Consider the following 22,930-nt stretch of genomic DNA (forward strand, 5'->3'; position numbering starts at 1 on the left):
TGAAAGCAAACACCTTGGGACAAGGACTATGTCTTATACAGAGCCAAACACTCTGTTGCCACTTACGAGATATTGAAATAATAAAATCAGACAGTCCCATAATAGCTACACATTCATCCAGGCTTTAAAAATCATTAGAGACAAGATCAGGGAGAATGTTTGGCACCACAAGAAGGTAAGTGAAGCCAGTTTTCAAATTCTTTTGCTTCCCGAAGGGGGTGAAAATCAGTGCAAACCAGTGAAGCATTTATAGGCAGAAGAAAAGAGGTCTTAAATATTTAAGCTGATCCTATACGCACCAGAGTTACTTTGGAGAAAACATTATGATTGCTTTTTAAGCTGTAATTTAATGCCCTTCTTTAGTGCATTCTGCTCCTACTCAGGCTAAAAGAATATACTTTCCATGGCATCGCGTCTCCTGCAAGCTGTGGTCTCCTTCCAATCCATTTTGCAATGCAGCTTCCAATTAGATTCAATACTCACCGACAGAACTTTTCTTTTCCCAACCATACTGGGTACCATCCTTTTATCAGTGATCATTTCATCCTGCACTGCTAACATTGACATGTGGGATGTAAAGGCTCACTGTGTCCTAAGGCATTAAACATTAATACAGCATAGGAAGAAGTACTTGATGTGTTTTAATTTTGCCCTGCAGCTTAATGTTTGAGTTGGAAAGTGAACAGGATATTATTTGTCAGAGGAGAGAGACAACATACAGTACCTAGCCTGTTGGTATAGCTTTGTTTATGCTGGGTTTGGCAGACCTGTCGACAGAGGTGGGAAGACAGAGATGGAAATTTAATAGGGGCTGAGACCTCAGCCACTTGCATGTTATCTCCACCTGCTCTGGGGAAAGCGTCTTTTGCTTCAGACAGTTTTGATAGGCCCCATGCAGGTTACAGGGTAGTGTCACTGGGCCCCAGAACCTGCATAGGCTATATATGCAGCTGCAAAGCTTAAGTGTAAACACTTCCTACACTGAATTAAGTGTTTTTCTGGTCATTGCAGTTAGTCCTTCTCACCAAGAGGTGGCAGCTAGGTGGACTGAAGAATTCTTCCATCAACCAACTGCTGTCTTCACTAGAGGTTATGTTGGCTTTTCTAGGTGGATATTTTGCACTCCAGAGCAATGTATCTGGGTCAGTGTAACTTTCCTTAAGCTCACACAAAAGTGAATCTTTTCCTAAAATGATTCTTAAAGTGGCTGTGGTGACAACACAGTGAATATGGTGCCATGCAAGCATCTGCGTTCATGGTGGGGGAGAGCTTCGCATGCTCTCAAGGGTGACTGGAACACCCTAGAAGAGATGGGCCTCTGGCGTAATTCTACTAATTTAGTGTAGTAACTCCAGATTTACACCACTATACATGCGAGAAGCATTTGATCAGTTTTGCTATGATTTGTTTGTAACATTTAAAAAAATAGAAAAGGACAAAGAAAAATAATTTACAAAAACAGAAAGCCCATCAGGTGACACAAATGCATTAACCTGCCAGATGTGTTTTCTTTGTTCTTAGTTACAATGTTAACTGGAAACCTAAGAGGTTACATCTACACTAGAGGGTTTTGTAGACAAAACTGGGGTTTTGTAAACAAAACTCGTGCTGCATCTACACACAAAATGAGTTTTGTGAACAGAAACTGTCAACAAAAAGCCATGTAGACACTCCTGGGTGGCCTTTTGTTGACAGAGCAGATCAAAAGATCAATCTGCTTTTATGTGTAGATGCGATCTGTTGACAGAAGTTTTGTTGGAACATTTCTTCCAACAGTAACTTTTGTAGACAGATGCTTCTAGTGTAGACATAGCCAGGGACAAAAAACAGTCTTAAGGAAAAATTAATCAGAACCCTCCTTTTTATCATTTGTGTGGCCAATGAAAACACAGATAGCCTGTGAACTTACCTATCTAACGCTATATTTAATTCATTGTTTATGGACTGATTAAATTATTGTATTTCCTACATATCATTGATTTCTTTACAAAATACTGTGGATGTGAAAGATTCAATGTAGGAGACAGCTGCACTTTTTCGTTCCTTTGTAATCTACTAAAGTGAATACCAGACACAAAAATATATCTTTTGGAAGGCTTGCATCCTCCCATACGAACTCTAACTAAATAATAAACCCTTTTAGGAATAAATACCATGAAACAAATAGAAACAAATGCAGAGACCCTTTTATAATAACTGATTAAGTCAAGAACAAACATGCATCTATCTGTTCCATTAGAGATCAGTTTTAACCAGAAATGGCTTAACATCCCATACAACTCCATTCAGATGGGTACAAACCTAATTATGAACCCAGACTGCATTCCACAAGATCTTCCATTCAACACAGCACTGTTTTTTATGCTTACCTACAGACGCTGGCATTTCTCCCCACTGTAAAACGGTTTCCTTTGTGAAGTGCCCATATATATCAATGTAGACTCCTTCATCTTCATAGGTGAGTAGAAGTTCCGTTCCATTGGTGTTGGGGAGGATGATAATGGCATGTGGGTGGATAGTTCCCTGGATCTGAAATGATGTTTTATTAAGATTTAGATCAGAAAATGGGCTGCAATTTTAGTGACTATATCAATCTAAATAGCTTGGCAGAGCAATAAAAACAACAGACTCATAGCTCACAGAAAATAAACACCTGTTTTTAGATGGGCTGTATATTTTGTCAGCTCACCCCTCAAAAGGACTATTATTTCCCTCCCCACTTTTAGATATTATTATTCCAGATTTGTACAGAAGTCACTGTTCAATTTTTCACATTATATTTACAAGTATTACTTGGTATAAAGAAGCCAAGGAGCATTCGAAATACAATGAGATTTACTGGCTTGTTCATGAAATGTTGGCATATAAAGTGACAGAAGGAAACGTGAGCTGTACTTTAATTCCAAGCTGAGTGTAGAAGAGGATGGGAGATAACTTAGTCAGCTTCCCTACTCTATGCTTCCATTTTCTGGAACACAGACTGAGCATAACTCATGGGCTAAATCATGACTCATCAGCACTTTTGATGAACAATATTTATGGCAGGTTGAAAGAATCACCTGAGTTTTCTAACTGCGAACATCTATGCAAGGGTTTTCCCTGTTTATTGTACGCTGCTGTTAAACATGGAGTGTTACTTTAAATATGATTTGGTTTATATTTTACACCCACCCCACAGAAACAATGCCTTGCATGCAATAAAATATTCAAACGAGTATGGGACCCAGAATCTCTCTCACAACAGCCAATACACTTCCCAAGTGAGAAAAGGTTTATAAGCAGCTTATAGGTATGGAAGTGGCCTTTTATGGTAAGTATGTTCAGACAAGAAACAAAATAGTAACATAGCATTTCTAAAACACTAAGGTCTTTTTTACTTTTTTCAGTAGACAATGAAATACACTTGCAATCAGCATTTTCACAGGAAGGAACAGACAAGGGGAGCATCATTTTTCACAAGCCCATAATGGACTTATCTTTCTTTTACAACCCAATACATTTACGTATGGTGTAATGATATAATAAACACAAAAGAAGCACGGAAGCTGTACTTGCCAAACTGAATACACTCAGGCCAACCACTTGAGTCCGTGTCTCCGCAACTACTATCCGTAACACTAATACAGGTATCCAGAGTCGGAAAGCAATTTTAATTCGTTGCCTTGGTATTCTCATGAGCAATTGAAGTAGACGAGAGAGAAAGAGAGAGGAAACAGGCAAAAGAAGGCACAGAAAGCAAGGCTGTCTCAAGTCAATCTGTTAGATTAAAATAAGTCTGGGCTGCCAACACTGAAAACCTCCTTGTGAAAATTATCACCTCTCAGACAGTCTCTAAAATAACAAAATACTCCACCATACGCAGCCCACTGTAGCAGCACATTTATTTCAGATCCAAGACTCTTGAGGGAAAAGATATTTTTAGCGTATGCTGATTTATGGTGAAGGAGTGCCCACAAATGGAGTAGCAGCTCTTCTACAGGTGCCCCATATTCAGGGCATTCACTTGGGAAATATATCTTTCCTGCTGTACATCATTATATCCGAGTGTGTTGCCAAAATAAATCCTTGAAAAGGGTTCAACTTTTCTCTTGCCTTTTATCTATTGTGCTAATTAGCTCTTTGACAAGAATGGTACCATAATCAATGAAGCTACTAGGGTCAGGTGAAAGAAACCACTCTAAGCAAGTGTACAAAAACAACGACACGAGCCTTTAGCGAATGGATCAAAAGAAAGAATTTTCAATTAGATACCCTCAGAAGTTAAATGTTTATGCAAATGAGTTGACAAAACTAACATCACGGTGGCTCGTAGGATTACTATTCTGGCATAGTTTGATGAATTCTGCTTGTTTGAGTGTCTGGGTGTTGGGCTGTCATCATGTGGGTATCTAGATATAACATGCCAGGGGAGTGAGTTTCACTGTGATGGAAGATGCAGGGAGGTGGGTGGATTACAAATAAAAAAAAGAGTAAAAAGTTCAGAGCACAGGCTATTACAATTAGATCTAGAATCAGATCTCCCCAAAGTTCAGGGGATTTGATTGGGCCCATTTTATATTTAGTCCCCCAACCCTGTTTAGAAATCCATATTAGTGGACCCCTGTTTCTGCACAAAGACCTATTGTGAGCACAAGAGGTGATTTGCATGGTGCTTTTAAAGTGTTTGAACACTAACATTTTGTCAGCTAGTCTACAAGATGTTCTTAGAAAACACGCTCGGTCCAAAACTCTATTTTAATCACCATTAACTTACAGTCAAGAGGAATAAACAAGGAAGTGACTGAATTGTTTCAGCTTTAGGAAGTAATAACTTACATGAGTTGGCAAGTACAGGTCATACACAGACCCAGAGTCCACGTCGATAGCGTGAAATCCCACTAGCGAGCCATAGATCACTTTTAATCTTTGTCCATTTTCAACTGTCAGGTCAACTGACAGTGGTTTGTGATGAAGTGAAGTGAATGACTGGAAAGAGAAAAGTCAGATAAAATTATAAACACATTACAAATATAGTAACTGCCAACTGAATTGTTGGTTTCTGTTTTTTTTTAAGTTTACAAATATTTTTCCAATATTTTACTACATAAATATTTACTCTAATATTTACGACAACTCAAGATGGACATTTCAACACATTATATGTCACTTTTATATCAGAGCCCTGGTTCCTTTGTTACAATGGAATCTTTTCTTCCTTTTCCCACCAAAAGGTGCAAGTTACTGAGCAGTGCAGAACAACAACGGAGGAAGGTATGAGGATAAACATAACAATATCTCAGAAGATGCTGGAGCTGTTAAAATATTCAGAGGCAGCACTTCAGCACATTCAATTATATGTTAATTATATGCCAAAGAGAAAGGAATTATTACTTCTAATATATCTTGTAAGGAGCCAGTTTACAGAAACTACATACCTATACCAGACACAAGGTCAAATTCTCTTCTCAATTAACACTTGTAATTCAAGTGATGCTATATCTAAGGGCAGAATTTGGCCTCACATCCAATATCTGTTTATATCTAAGTCAAGTGGTCAGTCCTACTTCAGCCTATGACCAGCTGCATGAGTCAAACAAATTTTGGATAATTAGCTGAGCCATATCATCTTTCAGTACTCCAGCATTCTTATTTGCGATTTCCCATCTCAGAGGAAACTTCTGCTCCCGCCAACTTTCTATGGACTATTTTTCATTATTCCCCCACCCTGGATGAAACCCCAAAGTTTTTTCAGTCTCTGTCACAATTATCTCTAGTTCAAGGAAAGGGTTAGGTGTTTCTTTCCTGCTATGTGAAATTGTGTAATCCAGAAGATGAATTATACAACTGTGCACAATGGCCATCAGTATATTTGTGGCAAATTTAATTAAATTTAGGGTGACATCTCCAGAGGTGCTCTGTGCTGGCTGTATTCTGCTCATCCAGAAGTCTATGGAAGTCTTCTTATTGACCTCAAGACTTGGGATTTTAGGATTAAAGAACCCTAAGGGAATCAGGTCTCCATCTCCTATTGACTTGCATAAGGTGCCAAACTCCTTCTGGGGCCCCAAACTCCTGTCCCTGCCCCTTGATTTTTGAAGGGCATTCAATCAATGCTGAACATTTCTGAGAAGCCAACTCTTGGGCATTTTCCTCTTACTTTTGGTGCAGCTCATTTGCTTATGTATCCAAACACTTATTTCAGATGAGATATTGAAAAAACAAGTTTAAGAGACAATTTGACTTCTTGCATTTGCATGGTGAGCATCACAATTGAAATTCAAGTAAAAAAGTATTTACTCCTAAATTAAAAATAAACGTTACACAAAGCAACAAAATCTGGAGCAGCTGGTGGAGAATAAAGCAGTGGGTGATAATGATACATTTAAATCAAGATGAGGTCTGTCTTACCTTAAAAGCCATGAATTTATGGTAGGGCTTTGGAGCCCAAGCATACACCTCCACGGAGCTTTTCAAAGCAATGACAAGAAATTTGATTCTCTCATATTTCACTACAGTACAAAAGGAACAATGATTTAGGTTTCAGATGCCCCAAATCAAAAACACTTCATGTTCAGTTTCTCATGCCTTTGATCACACCTGATCACTTCAATGGAATTATTTGGAGTTACTGTTCATTGAATAATGGTGTTAGAAGTTGGTTCTTGATATGTAACACTTGTAAAGACTTCCTCTTTGACTTTGAACCTATACGTCAATATCTTTCAGTAACACAACAAATGCTAGTTAATATTTACAATTTTTTTAATTATCCATATGTATACGCTCGCTGTCTTACATGCAATCAAGACAGGTGAGTGCGCCAAAAAGCACTCGCTGTTCCTGTTCCTGTAAGTACTTCTCTACGGGCTTGTCAACACTACGTCCCTACTTCGAAGGGAGGATGGGAAGTAGGCTGTTGGGAGTTTTTAATGAAGTGCTGTGCTGCATATACAGCACTTCATTAAGCAAATTGCTCCCCCCCACCCCACGGCAACTCTGAAGTTTTAAACTTTGCAGTGCCAGCTTGCGTCTAGCCAGGGCTCACCCGCCAGTACTTCAAAATGCATGGGATACCTCAAAGTTTTGAGGAGTAAAGGGACTTTGAAGTACCCCGGGCACTTTGAAGTGCCGGTGGGTGAGCCATGGCTTGACGCAAGCTGGCACATCGAAGTTTAAAACTTCAGAGTTGCTGCACGGGGGGGATTTGCTTAATGAAGTGCTGCATATGCACTGTAGCACTTCATTAACAAACTCCCAGCACCCTACTTACCATCCTCCCTTTGAAGTAGGGAGGTAGTGTAGATATAGCCTATGTGATTACATTACTCACATACACATCTGTGTACAAGAATGGGGCCTATGTGGTTGCTATGCAGACATAAGAGAGGAAGGCAGAATTGCAAAAGTTATTTTATTGACATCTAGACTTGGGCCTATACCCTTATCTACTGCTCAAAATGTTTTACAAAGTTGCATTTTAACAATGCGTAAAGTGAGGTTCAGAAAGGCATGTGCAGTTATTGCAAGCAGCTCATTAATAGCATTCAGTGAGCAGAAATCACAGCTTTTTAACTCACTGTATGAAGGTAATAGGTTAATTGTCTGTTTCTGGGTAGAACAAGAAACTCTACAGTCAGATTTCCAGCATGAATGCTTGATAATTAGAACAGCAATACCTTATGCCCAGTGCCTGCTCCAATGTGGATTATTGGAGTCAGTCCACCTCCTTCAGGGGGCACTGAGCTGGGCTGTATGTAGCACCTTTGTTGTACAGCTCTCAAAGCACTATACAGAAATCAATGAATTAGTCTTCACACTGCCCCTATCAACTAAGTGACTATATTATTCCTATTTTCAGAGAGACTAAGGGCTCTCTTTTGGCTTAAAGACAATGGCCATAAGACACGCATCACAACTTCTGTACTCTTTGGATTATGTTTCTTATTTATTTGGTTTAGTGTAGATATTGCAAAAGTGCCTGGCAAAGCCTCGCATCATGGACTCAGTCATCCACTTTTGCCAACCCAGTTTTGTTTCTATCCTTCGAGAATGTCTCAAATTGCTGCTACAGGTTGGGGAAATCATTCGACAAACAGCTGTGAAAACCTTCCCATAGAGAATTGCTTTCTGAAAGGATCTGCTGTCAAACAGACCCCCATTGGCATTAGTTGGGGATGCTATCAAGCACATGTTGTGAGCTCTTCTAAGCTGTGGAAGGAGAGCCCATGGTTTGTGGAACTCCTTCGCAGAGCTCCAAAGCCTGTATTCTCAGCATGTGCATTGGCAATTAAATCCCCAAGCATATGGGGCAAGGGCCTCCCCATGTGTTGAGCTCACTGAGCATTTCAAAGATGAGCAATTTCTTTGAGTTAGTTAAACTCACGTTGGGGTTATGAACAGTAAATGCAGAGCTGTGTGCTGAAAATTAAGGCTTTTTGGTATGTTTTATTTTAATTCTGCCAGACAGAAGCATTTTCCTCAGAAATAGAACAGACCACAAGCGTGTTGCCTTCCTACACATTTCTGCCTCATTTTACATGCAGTGTCTATGTGGAAAATTACTACTTGGTTCTCTAAAAAGATGCAGGTGTTACACAAGTTAGCAAATGATCATTTCAGTGGGAGTAAGGCTGTGTTTAGCGCATGCTGCTCAAACAGGACTATGGCACATTTACACAACGCATAATAACAGGTTGGTGAAGGGGCGAGCTTGGATGAAGATGCTATATGGACAGGAAACACCAAGCTAGGCAAAGAAAGTCTTTTGTTACTCTCTACCGAGAAAGTGCCCAGAAAGGCAAAGGACAGAATACACATGGAAACAGTGAAATAGCAGCTGCTGCTCAGCCAAACCAACAAAGCAACAGAGAAAAACCCTGTTTATCTGACTGCAGAGAGAAATATTTTGCATTTAGCTTGAAGGTCAAAGTTGAGAAGCCAGTTTACAGGGGATGTAGTTGGCAAAGTTGGCACAACTCCTGCAGACATGACCGTGGGTTGGTAAACTGGAAATTTCACAATGCAGAGAGGCTTTTTGTCAGAGGTTTGCAGGTGTTAGAATTCCTCTGGCTCGGTCTTTTGCATGATCATTTTGTCAAATACTTAAGTTATTTTCTCTCACATGCCCATCCTCCCAAAACCTATACATAAGGGTATATTTACATTTATGTACACTTTGCTTTAGAAAACCTAATAATGAGGCACTGGAATTGAAATAAATGCAGCTGCACTATAATCACAAAGAACATAACTGCAGGTTCATACAGATCTATTGAGTTTCCTCTCTTTGATTTCATCCTAAACTCTGCCAAATTTAAAGTGCTGTATTGTAAAAGCAAAGCAATAAAGTATAAGGCAAACATCTCCTTATCCCACCCACCCACGCATGATTTTGCTATATGCCTTAGGAAAACTCAGAAGTAATCTAGTATCTTTCAGTACAGTGAAATCTATTTTATGCTCTATTACAGCATGTCTCACTGAAATATCTAAAGTGCTAAAGAAATAATGACTGTCACACATGCTAGTATTCATCTTCAAAGGCACTCTCTTCAGTGCCGAATGAAAGCCAGATGATATTCCAGCTACAGTCCTCACAACTGCATTTTAATGTATACTTTAGTATAACATTGATACATATATATTGTACAAGCCCTAAAGAGAGACATGGACAGATTGTGGGACACCCATCCCCATCAATCACCAGCAGGCATCCCATAGATACTGTTACCCTGCAGGTACTCAGGGCCAGAAGAGGACACTGGTAGGATGGACATGAAAAATGTCACCAGCCAACCCCAGAATGTTGAAATCCCTGGCTGACCAACAGAAGTTTCCTACCTTTCAGTTCAGCTAGGCTTTGCAGCCAACAGCAGTAGGACCTCCTGGGAGTGGCAATACAGGGCCTGGGCTGTCCATGCTGTCCAGCATGCAAGAGTAAAGAAAGCTCAGAAATGACCAAGGCTAGGTATAATCCTTTTTCCAATACAAGTGAAGGAAATTGGGGCTAATGTGTGCGATTAGGTGAAAAAGCAGGAGCGCACAGGGCTTCTTTGGAAAGAACCAGACAAGACTCACCCACTTTGTAGTGCACACAACCTTCCAGGTCCCCCACGGACATCCAGCCTTGTCGCTTCTCCACCTCTGGATCATTTCGCAAGATCTTGTTTCTCAGCCAGGATAAATAATACACCCTCAGCTTGTTCTTTTTGCCTGACATTTGCCAACCAAAAAGAGAAGCATCACGTTAATTCAGAGCAGTACAAAACCTCCTGTACTCAGCCTCTGGGACTGCTATGACTCAGAGTACAGAAAGACTTGTGTCATTTCAGCTAGGCCAGGTGAGAAATCAGCCCACTAGTGCAGAAGAGGACACACCTATGTGGTGCCATTGGCCTCAATGGGACTGAGGCACTGATTGTATTGTGGCTCTTGCACACCTGTTTTTTTAAACACTTTCCCCCATTTTCATACTTCACAGAAAGGTTTTCCCTTGCACCCACAAAATGGCTGCCCCTAGACTCAGGCATGATGGGAAAGGAGAACAGTTGACATCTGACAAACCAATTTGGTTGGAAAAGCCATTTTGGATGGGGGAGTTTCTTCAGTTCCCATTAACCATCAACTTTCATTGTAGGAACTGATTTTCTTTTGATTCCTGCTGGAGCCTGTGATGGAGTTCCCCCCCACAAGGCCTGGGAGGGGCTAAAGTCACGAGGCAGGCCAGTGACATGTTGAGGCTACACTGAAGGAGGAGATAAGGAGCAGGCTGCTCATGGAAATAGGCTCAGCTGGGCAGGACCAAGACGGGCCAGTATATAGCCCAGAAATGGAGAGAAGCAAGGGTCTAGAAGCAAGTAGTCTACAGTTACTGCCTGGGAAGAGGGAACTTTGGCTGGCAAACCCAGAAAGAGGAGGAAGCCAGATAAGTAGGAAGAAGCCCACGGAAACAGCAGCAAGGGGTAAGACCCCTTTGTCACAGGAGCCCTGGCTTGGAATCCAATATAGAAAGTGGAGCTGGTTTCCCCTCCCAGCTACTGGGAAGTGGTGCAGGACATTGGCAATGCCAGACCAACAGCTGGTCCAGAAGGACTTTAATTTCCCGTGTAGAGGAGGAATATAGTAATCTGACGGGAGGGCCAAGTCACAAACAGGACACTGCAGCCCTGGGAACAAAAGAAGTAATGTGTAGACACAAAGCCAGAGGTGGGTAGTGCCAAGAGCAAATCCCTAGATCCACCAGGGGAGGCACCATCTTCAGTGAATGAACTCCATGATCAGGTGGTTTTTATTTCATCATTTCCTATCTCCGGAAGTCTTAAATTTTGTTTTTAGACCTATATAAAGCAAAACCAATCACGATTCAAATAAAGGCTCAACAGGCACGCCATATCACATGGCAAGTCACAATGAGGGAATCTGGAGCTGCATCTACACTAGAGGGTTTTGTCAACAAAACTCGGAGCGCCTACATTAAAAATGTGTTCAGGCGACATACTGTCGACATAGCTCGGTACTTTTGTGACAGCCTTCTACCTGTCCCCCATGAGGCAGAAAGCCTTTTGTGACAGACTCTGTCAACAAAAAAGCCATGTGGATGCTCTGCGGAGCCCACTGTCAACAGACAGAGAGCATGACTGCGATCTGCCAACAGCAGTTTTGTTGGAAGATATCTTCCGACAATAACTTCTGTCGACAGATCACTGTAGTGTAGACATAGCCTGGGAAACGCAAGCTTCAGCTATGCCAAATGTATTATGTCCAACCTATATATAAATAAAAGCCATTCCAATCTTCTCTTCAAGGGCCCAATCCTGCGAGATACTAAGCATCCTTAGCTGCTCCAACAGTCAAAGGGAGCTTAGGACCTCTACACCTGCAAAGTAGGATCCCACATGATTGGTTTCCCTCTGAGCATTGTGTTATGTGATTTAACAACGTTTTTATAGGAACTTGCATCGAGTTCCAACTACAACTTCCTTATCAACAATGAAATGATGGGAACCAGTCAGTTTTAAGGATCCAGCACACTTTCATCTCTCCCAAACCATTTTACCCAGCAAGCACGTAATGACATATCCCAGGTCACATCTGAATCTGGAATAAGAAGGCAAATATTGGCGATCTTAAGAGTGCTTTTCTATTAACAAAAATAACTGTCCCGTTTTGTCCTACAAGAGTAAAGTCTATAACCTACTTCATGACCTAGTTCTTCTTTATAATTGCTTCCAATCTGACAGTGGGTCAGACAGTTTTAAACACTGAACAAACCTGATATGGTAATTAGCACATTGAGTCCTTCCAGAACATCCATTTGCTGGAACCGTCTCCTTGTGATCAGCGAGTAAACCCTTCCTTGTCCGCTTCGATCCAGCAGCCACAACCCAGTCTCTGTCCCCACCAGTAAATTTACTCCTATTAATGTATAAAAACCACTGTAAATCGTCTACTGAGGTATGGCACATTGTAGCATTAATTGCTTTTCTATAACCAATTCTGCTTTGGACTTCCTTATCTTAACCATCTGTGATATCTTCACTGACACTATGAAGATGCTCGTTTGAAAAGTGAATTACAAAATTCTCATAGCTTCTCAAGGCCATAAGACCCCAATCCAGCAAAGTAGGTAAGCCCATATGTAACTTTAAGCCTGAATAGTCCCATTGCATGAACGTGGATTTAAATGACCAGGGAAATGCTTTGTGACCCCAGAACATCACCAAACCTCCAGTTCCACTAATGCTTTCTGCATTATGCAGGCAGTCAGACTAGACAATCTAATGATCCCTTCTAACCTTAAAAGTGCCAAACCACCTCCAATCTCAAATTCAATGTGGGGTATCAGTACCAAACCTGGGGCACAAAAGAAGTGGAACAAAAGGTGGTAGGCTGTGGATAATCCAGGAATGACATTTTCTGTGTTTCATATGGACATTTTCAAATGCCAAATTAATGGAGTGAATCCATCTGAAATCTAATTATTCCCAGCGAAGTGAAGGCTCTAATGGGCTGCTGACATGAACTGATGCCCACCGGATGGGGATTTAGTTTGGCTGGCACAACTGGTACATTGTAGTGGAAATAAAATGACATAAGTTATCACACCATACAAAATCATTGGTTATACTGGCAATGCTCTGACAAGGACCTGGCAGTGTTCAAACTCAGTGTACATACAATTACAGACTTTGCTAAGCTGCTCTGCTCTTAGTTTAAAATCTTGGCCTCCTTTAAATGTGAACTGAACCAAACTGAAGCTGCAAACTGGAAATCTGCATCTTCTTTGCATAATGTTTCCCCTATTTGATTCATTTATTTTGTTTTGCATCCGAGATGCAAAATGACTGGAGGTAAATATTGTGTCAGCTCCACAGAGCTTGTCTTTTTTTCCCTTATAAAACAGATGGATGATTTAACCAGCTGCAAAGCTAAGGCACTAGGAAATGGGAGCCACATCCCCAACTGGGCTAAACTGCAGTAGCAGCACTGGAGTCAATAATTCTATGCTGATTTATAGCCACTGGGTTTTCTGCAAGTGGCTGATCTTGCAAGGTGGTGAATGACTCCTGAGAAATCTGTGGACATCAAGGGAGTTCAGCCTCTGATAGAATTGCTGTCTTGAGCTGCGTCTACACGTGCACGCTACTTCGAAGTAGCGGCACCAACTTCGAAGTTAGGCGGCGAGACGTCGAAGTCGCTAACCTCATGAGGAGATAGGAATAGCGCCCTACTTCGACGTTGAACGTCGAAGTAGGGACCGTGTAGACGATCCGCATCCCGCAACGTCGAAATTGCTGGGTCCTCCATGGCGGCCATCAGCTGGGGGGTTGAGAGATGCTCTCTCTCCAGCCCCTGCGGGGCTCTATGGTCACCGTGGGCAGCAGCCCTTAGCCCAGGGCTTCTGGCTGCTTCTGCGGCAGCTGGGGATCTATGCTGCAGGCACAGGGTCTGCAACCAGTTGTCAGCTCTGTGTATCTTGTGTTGTTTAGTGCAACTGTGTCTGGGAGGGGCCCTTTAAGGGAGCGGCTGGCTGTTGAGTCCGCCCTGTGACCCTGTCTGCAGCTGTGCCTGGCATCCCTATTTCGATGTGTGCTACTTTGACGTGTAGACGTTCCCTCGCTGCGCCTATTTCGATGTTGGGCTGAGCAACGTCGAAGTTGAACATCGACGTTGCCGGCCCTGGAGGACGTGTAGATGTTATTCATCGAAATAGACTATTTCGATGTCGCAACATCGAAATAAGCTATTTCGATGTTGGCTGCACGTGTAGACGTAGCCTTGATCTGTTTTAGCTTCCAGAGAAGATCCCCATGGAAAGACTATGGAATACATAATAGCACACATGAATGGATGGGTTAACCCAGTCATTTCAATAAGGTGTGCACATCCTCCTGAGAGTACACAGGGGTCTTCTAGAAGGTACAGCAACTCCTGTAGCTATTTGCTTAGTTTTATCACAGGCTACATAAAAAAAGCACGAGCAAAGTCAGTACAAACTAAAATTTCACACAGACAATGACTTGTTTACACCACTCTATGGACTACATACTGAAATGTAAGTCCAACATTTATATTCCAGTTAATTAATTTTATAATCCGGTAATATTTGTATTTTTTGTATTATTTGGTAAAATTGAGAACACCAGCAGTTCTTCAGTAATAGTTGTCAGACTTTGGATATTTTTTGTGTCTGATTTTGTAAGCAAGTAGTTTTTAAGGGAGGCGAAAAGAGAAGTTACTCACCGTAGTAACGATGGTTCTTCGAGATGTGTCCCCGTGGCTGCTCCACGATAGGTGTCGGGCTCGCCCCGGCGCCACAGATCGGATCTTTCCAGCAGTTTCTGCTGGACCGCGCATGCGCTGGCGCGCGCCGCTCCCAGCCACATGCACGATCCGGTCCCCGCCAGTGCCTTGACCAACCGCCTCGGATGCTCCTGAAAAACACTAAACAGAGATCTGAAGCGGGGAGGATGGGCGGGTGGTGGAGCACCCACGGGGACACATCTCGAAGAACCATCGTTACTACGGTGAGTAACTTCTCTTTCTTCCTCGAGTGTCCCCGTGGGTGCTCCACGATAGGTGACTACCCAGCAGTAACCCAAGAAAGGAGGTGGGTAATCGGTTTATGGGCAGCTTGCCCCCGAAAGGACTGCTGTCAAGAGGCGGGTATCCTCTTGGAATACCCAGTGTAGGGCATAATGCTTGGCGAAGGTGTCATAGGATGACCAGGTCGCCGCTCTGCAGATGTCTTTTAGCGCGATGCCCTTGAAAAAGGCTGTTAATGCCGCCACCGCCCTGCTGGAGTGAGCCCCAGGCGGGGCCAGTAAAGGGGTTTTCTGAAGTTCGTAGCACATCTTTATGCAGGACACAATGTGCTTCGAGATTCTCTGTGAAGAAAGACCCTCTCCTTTTGACCTGGGAGTGAGAGAGACTAGGAGTCTGTCCGTTTTCTGGAAGGACTTAGTCCTGTCTATGTAGAAGGCCAACGCCCTCCTCACGTCCAGGAGATGCAGGCATGCCTCCTTGCTGGAGCTGTGAGGCTTCGGGTAAAACGAGGGTAAAACTATAGGCTCGTTAAGGTGGAACTCTGAGGAAACTTTCGGAATGAAGGCTGGGTGCAGCTGTAAGGTTACCGCCTCCTTTGAGAATACTGTGCAGGGCGGCGTTGCTATAACTACTGCGAGCTCACTCACCCTGCGAGCTGACGTGATTGCAAGAAGGAAGGTTGTCTTTATCGTAAGGAGACGGAGGGAAACTGTGGCTAAGGTTTCAAACGGTGGTCCCGTTAGCGTGCTGAGCACCAGGTCCAAGCTCCATGATGGTGGAAGCAGTTTCCGAGGGGGGTACAGGTTTACCAGCCCCTTCAGGAACCTGGTAACAATAGGATGGGGAAACACCATGGGCCCTTCCTCTTCATGCCGAAAAGCTGATATAGCGGCGAGGTGGATCTTCAACGAGGATAGGGAGAGCCCTCCTCTCTTGAGGTCCAGTAAGTATTCTAGTATTACAGGTATAGGCACATCAAGGGGAGCTAATTGCTTGGTAGAACACCATGCAGTGAATTGAGTCCATTTCTGCTTGTAGGTCTTCCTGGTGGAGGTCCTTCGGCTACTCTCCAGGACTTGTTGTACTCCCTCCGTACATGTACTCTCTAGGGAGCTGAGCCATGGATTAACCATGCTTGTAGGCACAGGCCTCGGGGGTGTGGGTGCACTATGGACCCCTGGGCCTGCGTGAGCAGGTCCGGCGCCATCGGAAGGGGAAGCGGTGGGCGGTCCGACATGCGCAGAAGCAAGGGGAACCATTGCTGTCGATCCCATGTTGGGACTACTAGGATCATGCGGGCTCTCTCCCTCCTGGCTTTCTGCAAGACCTTGTGGATGAGCACTGTGGGGGGAAACGCGTAAAGCAGGGGGCCCTTCCATGAAATCGCGAATGCGTCCCCCAAGGACCCCTGCCCCAGTCCTGCCCTGGAGCAGTATTGGGGGCACTTCTTGTTGTGTTGAGTGGCAAACAGGTCTATCTGGGGAAACCCCCATGCATGAAAGATCGGTCGTAGCAGATCGGAGCAGACCTGCCACTCGTGTGTGAGTGCGAGGCACCTGCTCAGCTGGTCTGCCTTCACGTTGTGAGCACCTGGTAAGTACGAGGCTTTCAACGTTATATTGTTGGCGATGCACCAGTTCCACAGCCGGACTGCTTCTGCACATAAGGCACAGGATCGAGCTCCTCCTTGTCGATTTATATAAAACACGGTGGAGGTATTGTCTGTATTGATCCCGACTACTTTGCCTTGTATGTGGTCTCGAAAGTGTTTGCAGGCGTTGAACACTGCTCTGAGCTCCAGTATATTTATATGCAGAGACTGTTCCGTAGGGGACCACAGTCCTTGCGTCACCTTTTCGCCAATGTGTGCTCCCCACCCTATGTGGGAGGCGTCGGTAGTGAGAAAAATAGAGGTTTGTGGTTGGTGAAAGGGTACCCCTGTTAGCATGTTCTTGGGGTTTACCCACCATTGTAGGGATCTGCGCACCTCTGTCGTGGGCGACACCACCCTGTGGACGGTGTGGGATGCTGGCTTGTAGACCCTCGGCCAGCCAATGTTGCAGGTTGCACATATGCAATCTGGCGTTCTGTACCACGAACGTTGCTGCTGCCATGTGGCCTAGCTGCTGCAAGCACGTTAAAACTGGCACCGTCGGGCTGTATGTAATGACTTGCACTAGGGAGCCGATGGCGCGAAAGCGAGCATCGGGTAGATAAACCCTTGCTGTGATAGAGTTTATGCGTGCCCCTATGAACTCTATGTCTTGTGTGGGGTCGGTCTTTGACTTCGCAAGGTTGATGACCTGGCCCAGCGAAGAAAATGTGTTTGCTGTTACGCGTATCATGCATAGTACCTCTGCCTTCGAGGCCCCTTTTAGTAGGCAGTCGTCCAGATATGGGAATATAAATACCCCCTGTCTGTGCAGGTAGGCTGACACCACTGCCAGGGTCTTAGTAAAGACTCTGGGGGCCAAGGAGAGGCCGAACGGCAGAACCTTGTATTGGAAATGTTCTTTGCCGACCATAAACCGGAGAAAACGTCCGTGTGCCGGGTGGATCATTATATGAAAATACGCATCTTGTAAGTCGAGGGCTGCAAACCAATCTCCATCGTCCAGTGCCGTGAGTATAGAGGCGACTGTGATCATCCGAAAACGTTGTTTGCGCAAGTACCGGTTGAGGTCTCGAAGATCTAAGATGGGCCTCCAGCCTCCTGTTTTCTTCTCTGTGAGGAAGTATCGTGAATAAAACCCTTTCCCCTGGAGTCGCTCCGGCACTCTTTCCTCCGCCCCTATGAGCATAAGGTGGTCCACCTCGTGCTTGAGTTTCGCCTCGTGGGATGCATCCCTGAGATGAGGCCTGGGCGGAGGTCTTGGTGGTGGGAGCGACTGAAAGGGGATCACGTAACCCGTGGCTATGATCTCCAGTACCCATTTGTCTGTGGTGATCTTTTGCCATTGTGAGGGGAACGGTCGGAGGCGATGATGGAACATTAATTGTGGATGACATTGCACGATGGTAGTAACAGTGCAGCCCTCGACCTGTCCGTCAAACTTGTTGCCTTTGGGCCTGCCCCGAGGATGCACGGCTCTGTTGGGAATGTCACCTAGGAGTTCTATACTGTTGTTGCTGTTGATGCCGCCCTTGGTCGTAGCCCCGTTGGTACTGAGCACGCTGAGGTTGGTACGGGTATCGCCTTTGTTGAGGGTAATACTTTTTCTTTCTGTATGGAGGGGTATAAATACCCAGGGTTCTGAGTGTAGCTCTTGAGTCTTTACTGGAATGAAGGACCGAATCAGTTGACTCTGCAAACAACTTCTGCGTGTCGAAAGGGAGATCGACAATTTTAGCCTGCAGATCCCTCGGGATACCCAATGTCTGAAGCCAGGATTCCCTGCGCATGACCACTGCCATAGCCGTTGAGCGTGCCGCCGTGTCCGCCACGTCCAGGGCGATCTGGACTCCTGTCCTCAAAGCTGCATAGCCCTCTTGCACGATGGCCTTCAGCACCGGCTTCTTATCTTCTGGAAGTATATCCATGAGAGAAGTAAGCCTGGAGTAATTGTCGAAATTGTGGTTCGCTAGATGTGCTGCATAATTTGCCACTCTCAGCAGCAGGGTGGAAGAGGAGTATACCTTTCTGCCGAATAGCTCTAGCTTCTTGGCATCTCTGTCTGTTCCCCCCGCTTTGTACTGGGAAGTCTTTGATCTCTGCTGAGACGATTCTACCACCAGTGAATTTGGTTGTGGGTGACTAAACAGGAACTCCATGCCCTTTGCCAGGACGAAGTATTTCTTATCCACTCTCTTGTTTATAGATGGAGCGGAAGCCGGGGTCTGCCATATGGTGGTAGCAGACTCCATGATTGCTTCGTCGAGTAGGATAGCGATTTTGGACGAGGCTGGAGGCCTCAGGTTTTTGAGGAGCTTGTGGTCCTTCTCCTGCACCTCTGCTGTTTGGATGCCTTGCGTGAAAGCCACCCTTTTAAACAGCTCCTGAAACTGTTTGAGGTTGTCCGGGGGGGCAACATCCCCGGGGGCCGTAGCCTCGTCGGGGGAGGACAAGGAGGAACCACTAGGGTAAGCCTCCCTCAAACTCTCAGGGTCCTGCTGTCAGTGGTACACCCTCTCACTGGAGGCTTGTGAGGGAAGATCTCGGGGTTCCAAAACCAACTCCCCCTGAGACAACTGTGTTTCCGTCCCCGTCCGCGAGTGCCCGCGGGGATACTGGACGGTCGAGGGGGACCTGCCCCTGGGTGTATGCCTGTGGCGTGTTGCCTCCACTCCTCCTTCTCTTTTACTAAGAGCTTTCTACATATATTTTTATTTTTTTTTTCTTTTGCAATAAAGAAACAAACAATCTAACTAAGAACTCTGAAACTCTAACAACTCTAAAAACTCTAAATACGCTGACTCTGGCCACAGCCTGAGAAGATTCCGTCTGCAGCCGATGGCGGTTAAGAAGGAACTGGCAGGGACCGGATTGCGCACGTGGCCGGGAGCGCGCAAGGGAGCGGCGCACGCCGGCGCATACGCGGTCCAGCAGAAACTGCTGGAAAGATCCGGTCTGCAGCGCTGGGGCGAGCCCGACACTTATCGTGGAGCACCCACGGGGACACTCGAGGAAGAACTTCAGGGTACACAAGACCAATCAGATTCCAGAAGGGGGCACAGTGGTCTGGAAAGTTTTAGAGCCCCTAGCTTGAGCCACTCAGATTCAGGCATGTCACTATTTCCACTCCCCAGAATCTGAGGAATAATGTCGCAAAGCTTGACACTATCAACTGAGCACGTCTTTTGGCTAAGGAAGACTGATTAAATGTTGTATGGCTTATTGTGTGGCAATGTTTTCTTGGCAAAGCCTTAAAAAGCCAGGTCCTGCTGCTGTGGAAGGGCAGTAGGATCTGCTGAGTCTTTCAGTAAGAAAGATTTTCACTTAGTTGCTTCAGCAAAATGTCCTCACACCTGCTGCACAGAGAATTCTACAATGGTGATTTACTGGGCTGTCATCTTCAGGGTTCCCTCTAATTTTTTACATTCATGGGCATGTGCAGATGCGTACCACCAACAGAAGCACATGCTGCTGGCTCTGGGTGCTCTGCTAATCAGCTGAATGGCACCTGGATCTCTCCTGGGTGGCTAACCAGGTACTCAGCTTACAGGGAACACTGGCACCTTCCACCTCTAAGGTGGCTTCATTTGAGTGCTGCTCTAGGCACATAGTTAATGAGTCACTTTGGGATGATTTGGAATGAGAGATGTGATCAAAACACAACACTCAGCATAGTCAGTACTGTCAATAACATGCTCTCCCTCCATTTTTTTAATGCTACAAATGCCCATTTACATCTAAGCTTACCCCACAGAGCAGCACACAGGATCTCTGAATTGAATTTCTTTTTGTATTTACGGATTTCTGGACTGTCGCTCTGTGGCCGGATATTTGTTGGGTTGACATTGACAACAGAGCCTTTTCTTGCATTCTCTCTCCTAACAGGCTCTGGTTTGGGGCTAGATGCTGGAAGAAAAGACAGAGGAGTCACAAAAGATGTTAAGTGTTTAGTCACATCTCACACGTGCCTTGTTTACTGCACTCTGAAAACAGCTCCAGAGAGGTGTGTGTTTCAACACCTAGGGAATCATTTCTGCAAAGCTTAATGTAGCAGGAGGTTGAACCATATGTCTGCACAGTTTCTGAAGTATTCATGAATATGCATCGGGCTAACGCAATAGCAGATTAATGCACACTTCACCAGGAACATAGGCAGAAGCAGTGCAATGAAATCCAACACTATCAGCCTGAATTTAGAATGTTTCAAAAAGTAGCCAGAAAATTCTTGGAAATTAACATTAGAATTAAGCCTGGAGCTTTTTGCAAAAGAGCCAGGCAGATGCATTTTACAATAAGCGCTAACATACTCACGAGAGCTACAAGCAGATCCTACAGGACTGATCGTAGGCTGGATTTGTAGCAGTCTAGGATCTATGAACGAAGTAAAGGATGTTGTAGATGACGAACTGCCCTTTGAGGGAGTACTTTCAGTGCTTGATGTCTACAATGAAAAATAAGGTCGGTTTTCACTTAGGAAGTTGATATCAGAGAACAGATGTCGGTATCTAGAAAGATCTCTGAGATAGGAACAATTCTGAAGCAGAAGTTTGTGGTACAAACTGAACTACAGGGCAGGAAGCCTAAGCAAAGAGTTAGGACAAGACCCGGCACAGATGTGAAGTAACTGGTCTCTGGAAGGTGGGGGAAAAATAACAGGCTCCATGCTCTCAGATCAGTCCCTGCTGTCTGACTTGAAGTAGGACACTACTGAAACCACTCTGCAGCAAGGAGGATGTTGTTGTAGCAACCAAGGCTGTTTTAAAGACCTGGCTCTTGAGAGAATTATTATTTCTATGCACCTGTACCGGGATCCCTCACTGGCAGTGATAGTGATGTTCCTGATTTGCAACAAAGGCAAAAGGGATGTGTAGCTGAGATAGCACCTGCAGACAGAGCTGGCAGTGATTAGCAGCAGGGGAAAAGAGAAGTGCAAGAGACCTTAAACAATGGATTGTCTATTATTCCTGTTTCTCACCCTCCAGGTTCTGGATCTGCCCCATTAAGAAAAAAGTCGAGCCTCAGCCACTGACTCCATCTCTGCTTCTGCGATAAATATATATGAACCCTCCCACTTTCCAGCGGCACGGGCAGAGGAGGAGGGTAAGTTTATTTGTAAAGGGGAGAAAAGGGAGAGAGTAAAGGGGACACAGAGAGGAGGAATGGGTAAACAGGAGAAAAAGCAGGGCTGGAGAGCGGGCCTGAGTCTTTCTACTGGTCCCTGGATCAAGCCTCTTTGAGGAGCCAGGAGCCCAAAGTTCTTGTCTCTTGCTGAGACTTGTTTCTTCCTAAAGAGAGGTGATCTATGGGATTAAAAGCCCTTTACCCCCTATCCTGGGGGAACAGGATTACTGGAAGGAAATTCTACAGCAGTAAATCAAAGAAACGCAGATTTTAGCTGTACCTTATTATTTACAGGTTTGTTCTGTGGTCCTTGACTAGTCTGGGTCACTTTTTGCTGGTTCGCTGAGGAGTCTGAAATTTGGCTTTGCTGGAGGAGGTCCGGCAGGAGATAGTTCTGGTTGTGTGTGTTCCAGAGTCCTTCCTGAGTGCTACAGCTTTGTTTCCCTATCATATGATTCTGCACATGAAAACAGATTGGCAAGTTATATCCACCACCAAATAGTTTGGTTTTATTGTGTAGCCCTGGCTAGGTAGGACAGTAAACAATGGTGAGGGGAGGCATAGACTGGATGTGGTACATCAGTTGAAGGAAGTCAGTTTAGGACACAACAGTCGACCCCCAAAATATTAAATTAAAATGATAGTGCACTAATGTATGGCAAGCATTTAAACACCAATAATGCTCCTTTTAAAAAAAGTTCATTAATTAGTAAATCTTCACATCCCCACAAGTAGTAGGTAAGGATGTAGTATCATCCAGGTAGGAAAAGAATGAGGCACAGAAACAAACTGACCTGCACCTAGACTACAGGGGGAATTGGCATCAAAGCTGGGATCAGCACTCACATGTTCCTTGATTCCAGCCCTGTTCTCAGACCCTACCTCACAATGCTCCTTGTCATTAAAGCTTTCACTTACTGTAGCTGGAAGATTTTATTCTGGAATCATCGCATTCAGGAAAGGGACAGGCAAAGACTGGGAAGACTAAGATCAGTCTTACAGATACAGTGCATTTTTTGTTGCAGTTTTCCTTAGTAGGATCACAGATGTCCAGAAAGGACAAATACGTGTCAACGTAGTGGATTATAAGACAACACACACGTCACATCTACAGACGTAGTAGGCCTACGGGTACAACGGCCAAATTTCAAAGAAAATGTTTAAATGTAGGTA

At 44.5% G+C, this 22,930-nt stretch overlaps 1 protein-coding gene and 1 long non-coding RNA gene across 4 annotated transcripts in view; one reads left to right on the forward strand and one right to left on the reverse strand.

Moving 5' to 3' along the window:
• LOC142020229 (uncharacterized) overlaps positions 1-22,930 on the forward strand; it is a 91,719-nt gene that overhangs the window by 23,696 nt on the left and 45,093 nt on the right. Inside the window, exon 2 of the long non-coding RNA XR_012647314.1 lies at positions 21,619-21,736. This is a non-coding gene — a long non-coding RNA (uncharacterized LOC142020229). The remainder of the gene's footprint in view (positions 1-21,618; positions 21,737-22,930) is intronic.
• NRK (Nik related kinase) overlaps positions 1-22,930 on the reverse strand; it is a 137,357-nt gene that overhangs the window by 10,422 nt on the left and 104,005 nt on the right. For all 3 annotated transcript variants that reach the window (XM_075007906.1, XM_075007905.1, XM_075007907.1), the window contains 8 exons: positions 22,038-22,214; positions 20,948-21,077; positions 20,384-20,542; positions 12,250-12,393; positions 10,057-10,191; positions 6,388-6,488; positions 4,816-4,965; positions 2,370-2,529 (listed from right to left, as the gene is read on the reverse strand). In XM_075007906.1, coding sequence (XP_074864007.1) covers positions 2,370-2,529; positions 4,816-4,965; positions 6,388-6,488; positions 10,057-10,191; positions 12,250-12,393; positions 20,384-20,542; positions 20,948-21,077; positions 22,038-22,214 — 1,156 coding nt within the window. The remainder of the gene's footprint in view (positions 1-2,369; positions 2,530-4,815; positions 4,966-6,387; positions 6,489-10,056; positions 10,192-12,249; positions 12,394-20,383; positions 20,543-20,947; positions 21,078-22,037; positions 22,215-22,930) is intronic.

This window comes from Carettochelys insculpta, chromosome 13, assembly GCF_033958435.1.
Source record: "Carettochelys insculpta isolate YL-2023 chromosome 13, ASM3395843v1, whole genome shotgun sequence".
NCBI lineage: Eukaryota > Metazoa > Chordata > Testudines > Carettochelyidae > Carettochelys > Carettochelys insculpta.